At 40.2% G+C, this 7,206-nt stretch overlaps 1 protein-coding gene across 7 annotated transcripts in view; it reads left to right on the top strand.

The window, feature by feature from the left end:
• The window catches only part of PHKB (phosphorylase kinase regulatory subunit beta), a 209,935-nt gene that overhangs the window by 2,618 nt on the left and 200,111 nt on the right, over positions 1-7,206 (top strand). For 2 of the 7 annotated variants that reach the window (XM_025216320.1, XM_025216318.1), the window contains exon 2: positions 1,811-1,923. The exons of 3 other annotated variants lie outside the window; for them this stretch is intronic. In XM_025216320.1, coding sequence (XP_025072105.1) covers positions 1,882-1,923 — 42 coding nt within the window. In that variant the 5' untranslated portion in view covers positions 1,811-1,881. The remainder of the gene's footprint in view (positions 1-1,810; positions 1,924-7,206) is intronic. 2 more of the 7 variants (XM_025216321.1, XM_025216319.1) reach the window with 1 other exon arrangement.

Here is a 7,206-nt window from a genome sequence, read left to right as displayed (position 1 = left end):
CTGATGTGTAGCTAGGGATGTTGTCTGCAGACCATGGCTGACCTATGCATCAGACACAAAGTTGAGCCACGGTGACTTCTGCAAACCTGGTCCAGATCTTGCAAATCAGTTACTTAAGCAGGCCTTTAAATATGCTGACTTTGAGCTGCTGTGCAGCTCAGTCCTTTTGTGGAATCTGGGTTCATGTTTATATAAATTATGAAGATAGTTAGTTTTAAGTAATTACTAGAAAAATTTAACCAATCACCCTGTACTAAAAATTTCAGAAGAGACTAATATTAGCTTATTGTGTCTTCCTTCTTATTCTTCCCCTACTATTCTTGTCATATAGGTTTATATTTGAAATAAGTGAAAAAATTAAAGGAAGATTAATAGAAATGATGGGTAGACAGACATATAAGCGAGGCCATTTTTAACCTAGCTTAATTTTAGAGGCAAAAGAAACACACCAAAATTGTTTGTTTAGCTTGATTGTCAGTTATACTTACTTATTTGAAAGTAAATTAAAAACTGCTTATGTGTCTTTAAATAGGATATTTATGGCAAAATTTAGTAAATGCGAATCAAATTTGAAATGTGCTTGTGAGACTCGTATTTTACAGTATCCCTAATCCTTATGTACATCCTTCCCTTATATTTTTTAAAAACATAGATCTGAAACTTGCAAACAAAAACAGAGGTTTAAGAACAAACGTTAGCTGATTTTCTGTTTTTTAGACTAGGTACAGACATTCAAAAAGCCGGAAGTAGAATTGATCTGTTACGTGGTTTTCTTTAAGCAGCATAGTTTAGACTGGTAGTGAACAGAAGATACATTTGCCAGATTCTGAGACCAGATCCTGCCATTTTTAAATCAGTCTCTGTCAAACTTTTGTGCTGTTACAGGTACAGACAAGTTTTGTGTGCTGCTTTTCTGTTCCGTTATGGGTATAGACCAATTTCTGATCACTTATAACCAGTAAAACATAATGTCTGTTCCTAGCCTAAAAACTGAGATGCCTTTGAATTAATCAATCGACTGTTGTTGCATTAGTAGGATGATGCTAAAAATAGTAAATGTGGTAAGTCTGTCCTGCAGTCTGAGCTGAGCACTGTGGTCTCTAATGGAACTCTATCCTGTTTAACAGACTACCTATTCAGGCACCTCAGCCATAGAATTAAGGCCTAGTTTTCAACATAATTGTGTAACTGTATAGACTACTTTGCTGTGTTTGCCTTCTGAAACAGAAGAGGCATTAGTTTAAATTTTCAACATACTTATCAGTATAGCCATTAGAGTATTACAAAACCAAAACCAATCTATGAGTACCGTGCAGGATAAAAACAGTGCTGTTGAAATAGCTATTTAACTATGTATTACTTGCATAGTTTTAGTCTTAATGTTTTACATTTGTATTTAAGGAGGGAAAAATGCTTTTATTTTTGATAGTGATCTACTCAGTCTTGGATTAGAGTATATTCCATTAGTTTCATTCTGCATGTAGGTAGCAAAATTCTTACTGAGTTTGGTGGTTCTGAAAGAGATCCCAAGATAAGATGCATATCAAAATGTTTAGAATAAAAAACCCCACAAGAATTTTACTGCAATGTTCAATAGGTGAACATTATGTAACTTACATTCTTACTTGATTAGATGTGATTTATTAAAACTAAGGCAAAAGAAAATCAAGTGTTAGAGTATAAAAGGGAAAACATAAAATATAATGAACTTTAATTATCCCCTTTATTGTGTATTGCATCGTGTTAATAACTCTGCTAACACTGCTTTTACTTAATTTAATGCTGATTGCTTCTAACCTTCACTAAACAGCTTTGAAAATTGCTGTAGTTTAGCCTGAGACGTTTGACATTAGCTGCACCAATTTGAAATGGCCAATTTGGATGATGACAGAGCCTCTTCTGCACGTGCTTTCTCGAGGTTTGGTAAGTGTGTGGTCTTTTTGTGTGTCCTTCTTGAACATAATGATTGTTGTTGATTTGTCTTGTAAACATAAATTAAAACAGATGTGCTTACCTTAGGATTTTCAAACAAAACTTAAGTTCAAGATTTGTGTTACTTTCAGAGAAAGTCTTCCACATCTGAAATATTTAGCTTTCTAAGGGCGAAAAAATCTTTCTGCATTCTTTGTGTATGTGCTGTCTTGTTTGTTTTTGAGATCTCTTTTATGGTGATGAGATTTACTTTCTGCGACCTTGTCTACATTTGAGAATTCTCAAGTTAAAGTAAGGTGTAAATTGAAACCAATGTAGTTGCTCTGTCATGACTTCACATGTAGAAGATACTGGTGATCTGGAATAAGAGTGACTCGCTATGATTTGCCTTGGGTGTGCTTGGTCTGCATCATCATGTCATCAGGTCCACAGGGCTCCCTGTTGACCCATGAGGAGCCCTGGGACCTGTGCACTGGATTGGGTGCCTGATCCCAGCACACAAGACCAAGTGGGGGTGACGCTGGGCCACAGAACCTAGTCCCAGTATGGGGGGCTAGCGAGGGTGGTGCCAGGCCTTCAGGGCCCAATCTCAGTGAGAATGGATGGTACCACGCTCATGGGGCCCAATCCTGGCACCTGGGACTTGATCTGGGCCATGGACTGGCCCCATGCCACTCATCTGGCGTGCAGGGCCAAAAGCTTGAGCACCACTGGGTTAGCTTAATGTGTTTTGAAAGTAGATTAAACTAAAATGGAATGAGATAGTGTTAGTCTTATTCTGGGTAAAGTGTTTCTATAGATGAAGTTACTTAGGGAAAACTAGAAATACTTAGCTGGGTTATTTCCTGAGATATTGTACTGGTGACACAATTTCAGTGGTGGATAAGACCAGTTTGCAGATAAGAAACTGTTCAGTGCCATAATTGCATTAAGGAGTTACTTGAGCTATTCTGTTGTTGCTGAACTTCTTGTCTTCCTTGTAATATCGTGGGAACTGTTTGAGCTTTTTGCCTTTTGAGAAACCATTCTTCCTTAATTTTTGTAAAGGTATTATAATAAACCTTGATTTCTAATAGTTAAAAGCTGTTGTCACACTGAAGCATCAGGTTGAAAAATCAACAGTTCTGGGTATCAGTTGCTGAGTATCTTTGTCAGCTGAGTATCAGTTTCCTGTGTGGCTGGCAGCAATTACAAGACCTGGGTAGCAAAACATGTGTATTTATTTTAATGTATTTTGACTAGACTATCTTGTATATTGATTTGAGAATTTATTTCTTAATTTTAATTTCACCAAGTTTTGAAATCCAGCTAGTAATCTAGGTACAGCGGGTTATATAAGAAAAATAATTTTTACTTCCAAAGATTAGGAGACATGAGATAAAGCAACAGAAATGTGTTTGAAGTCGTTTTCTGTCGTCTATTAATAGGAAAATAGACTTCAGAAGTTTTAACACTTGAAAACAAAAGTTTTATTTTTAGAAGCTAGAAAGCAGAGAGAAGTTTTATATTTGGAGAGTTTGGCAAGTCTTTCAATCACTTGCTTAAAAAAACAGTTCTTTTTATTTTTACTTAGCTGTTAATGGCATACTTAAGGGAGCATGTTGACAAAAATACACTGTCCTGCTTTCCTCTTATATCTTTGCCAAGGGTAATCTGCAGTCCTACAGATTTTTTTTTTCTGTTTAAAAAAGGCAATTAAAAAAATTTGGTCATTATAAAATAAAAGTTGTAAAGTGTATTTCCCCCCAATTTGTTAATTTAGCTAAACTATTAAAATAATTTAAACAAACCCTTAAAGTGTTTTTCCTAATGAAAGGTAATTAAAGAGTTCTTCTAGACATGAAGTTGCAGTCTGTGTTCTCCCAGGTTAGTAGTTTGAAATTTATGTGTCCAGTTCTGTATGGCAATTGGCTGCTTTCCAATATTGAAAAATTAGGAAATGGTGAACTTAATTCTGGCAGTTTTATAGTCAGTCTTATGTGGTGTTGTCCCAGTGATATTACCTTTACAGATAAAGCCCATATAAAATTGGTCTCCAAGGCAGGGAGTTTCTCTTAATCTTTGGTCCTAACTTTAGGCAACCTGAGGCATTCTAGAATGATACATAATTCTTTATCTTAGGCCTTTATTTTGCCTTCTGTTATCTTGGTGTTCCAATGGAGAATCATTATACTGTATTTACTTAAATCCAAGTCAAGGGTTTTTGTTTGTTTGTTTGTTTGTCTTTTTTTGCTGCCATTCAGCAATATGGGGAGAGGAAGGTGGGGGGAAGGCTTGTCATGCATTTGAGTACTGGGGCAGCTTCAGAGCCACTATTGGTGTTGCTGCCTGGTCAGGGGCAAGGTGGCTCATACAGCAGGGGAGATTTTGTGTATGTGTGTGTAGGGGAGGGGAAAGTTGGGGGGGAATGACATATGAGGGAGGATGTGGAGGGTGGCAGGCACCAAGGGTCATAGATGCCACAGGTGGGGGCAAGGACTTTTCCCACCACAGTGATAGGGAGAGATGAATTTAAAATGACCCTCCAATCATTAGGTTTGATACATGGAAAATGGTAACAAAGTTGTAATTTTTCATGTATAAAATTTGATTATTGGGGAGTCATCTTATATTCAAAGTTGTCTTGAATTTGGGCAAATATTGTAAATAGCGCCTTCCATGGCAGAATCTATAGAATCTCTGGTACTTTTTTATTTTGCATTTTTGAGGTAAGGGAAGCTAGTAGTGGCTTGGGAGATGGAGGTTGGTGGTGGCAGAGAGGGTTTTTGTCTCTTCTTGAGAGGTAGATTTCATAGACATTATGTAGTCTGTTTGTAATGTTTCTTAAAGATAATTAGATTTGTGTTTTGTCTGTTCACCTCTGGAAGATGGCTTTATAGCTAGAGGTCTTCAATACAGGTGTCTCATGATTTGTCCTTGGGCATTTGTACCCTCAATTTCAAATGCAGAAAATGGTGGGGGAGAAAAATCTCTTCACGGGTAGCTAGGTATTTAGAAAGGAGAACAACATGTCAAATTACATTTCAGACTTAAGATGAGATTCACGGAGGATCTCAGGGAAGGTGGTGCTGAGTGCTTGTTCCTGTGTCTAGAACTTAGACGTCTAGCTCTTGGAGTGGAATTCACAAATGCAGGTTGAACACTCAGGTTTCCTATGAAGTATATAGGAAGAGTTGGGTATCTAGCCTCAGGATTCCTAATATTTGGCACTTAAGCTAGCCAAAGTTGTATTGAAGTAGGGGTGTGATTGAAATTGTGCCCCCCATGCACTTAACTAGCTCTGAGTTAGGTGCTTATCTGAGGTTAGGATTCATAATGTTAAGCAAAACATTGCATTTCCAGCAAATCCAAGGAAGTGATTCTTCCACTCTACTCTGCATTGGTGAGACCACAGCTGGAGTACTGCATCCAGTTTTGTGTGCCACACTTTAACAGGGACATGGACAAGCTTAAGAGAGTCCAGCAAAGAGCCACCTGTATGATCAGAGACTTTCACAGCAAGCCATATGAGGAAGGGCTGAGGGTCCTGGGACTCTTTAGCCTGAAAAAGAGAAGGTTGAGAGGGTACTTGGTAGCAGCTTACTGCCACGTTAAGGGAGTACATCAAGGGCTCAGTGAACAGCTGTTCACCAGGGCACCCTTGGGGAAAACCAGGAGTAATGGCCACAAAGGCCTGGAAGACAGTTTCAAACTCAACATTAGGAAAAACTTTTTCACAGTCAAGGTTTCCATACTGTGGAATAAGCTCCCTCCAGAGGTGGTACAATCACCTACCCTGGAAATCTTCAGGAGGAGACTGGACGGTCACCTTTCTGGGATCACTTGTCTGCCTGTCAAAGATGACAAGGCACCCGTGGCAGCTATTACCAGATTTGCCCGTCACTTTGGGGTGCGCTCATTTATTAGGGGTACATTTCTGGGGTCTCTGTAATTCTATCAGTGTGCTTCTTATGTTACTTGTGTTTCTGTATGAAGCTGTATCTCTCCCTTCTGCAAGTCCTCACCCCCAATGGAGCTATCTTGCAGGACTCGGGTTCAATGGGACTGGGTTCCTCCAACTACCAAATCAGTCAAACACATATATGCACATACACACACACACAGATTAACAGGACATGCCTGAGCCAGGCCAGATTATTAAGCATTGCCAGGCTGACACCCTCATGTGCCTTGAAAGAAGGGATGAACTCAGCTCAGCAGGACAATAATCAGTGCAGTTAGACACACACACACACACACTAACAGTACGTCTGAGCAGGCTGGGTCTGATCAGCACTTTCAGCTGATACCCTCATGCGCCTCAAAACTCAGCACGTCACAATGGTCCTAGTAGTAACTCCCTTGATGAGCAGACCCCACCGTAGCATTGGGCATTACAGGAATCTTTGGCTTAGGTAAAAGAAGCGTTGCTGCAGAGCAAATGGGGGAGGTCAAGGGGAAGGAAGAGTAAGTGAGGTTCAGAGAGAGAGAGAGCATAGCAACCAGCTTGACCTTAAAAGTTATTTATTGCCAGGTATATGAACTTATGATGATACCAGTAGTAATAGCCATACAAGAGAGACAAATAAAACATTTAAAGTAAAAGTTTTGTTATCCGGCAGCCATGGGGAATGGGGGGTGCTAGATAACAAAATATGCTGGTTAATTGAGAGGCCGGAACAGGGTCTTTGCCTATTCGTGCCGCCACTTCTCCCGCTGCATCCGGGGTGTCACTGACCCCCCTGTGGTGTTGTCGACCCTCCCGCGGGCTCCGAGGGACAGGGAGGTGGGCCCTGCACAGCCTGCTATGCCCCAGACCATGGGAGCTCGGCAGTGCAGGCCTCTTTGCCCCGGGCTGTGGGGGCTTGGAGAAACCAGAAGTGCCATGGTGGGCACTTCCAGTTTCACTTTACCTTACAAGCTGGCATGCCAGTTAATAGAACATGCTGGCTTGTAAGGTGCTGGTTAACAGAGCTTTTACTGTACAATGTTATATAGTTTCAGTTAGGTGTTTGGGGAAGTCTAGTTCAAGTTTGATTAGCAAAAGTCAGGTTTAGAAAGCTGTGCCTGGAGTAAGAAAGCAGAAGTCAGGTTTAGAAAGCTGTGCCTGAGCAAGAGAACAAAAGTCAGGGTCCTGGAGTCAGAGAGAGAGAGAGGGAGTTGGGGTCTCACCACTCAGCGAAGCTTGAACCAGTTGAGGTTCCCAGGTGTTTGTTCATACATTCATAGATGCTAGGGTCCGAAGGGACCTCAATAGATCATCAAGTCCAACCCCCTGCATAGGCAGGAAAGAGT

Source organism: Alligator sinensis, unplaced genomic scaffold (genome assembly GCF_000455745.1).
Source record: "Alligator sinensis unplaced genomic scaffold, ASM45574v1 scaffold827_1, whole genome shotgun sequence".
Classification (NCBI taxonomy): Eukaryota; Metazoa; Chordata; order Crocodylia; family Alligatoridae; genus Alligator; species Alligator sinensis.
This window is presented reverse-complemented; position numbering and strand designations above follow the sequence as displayed.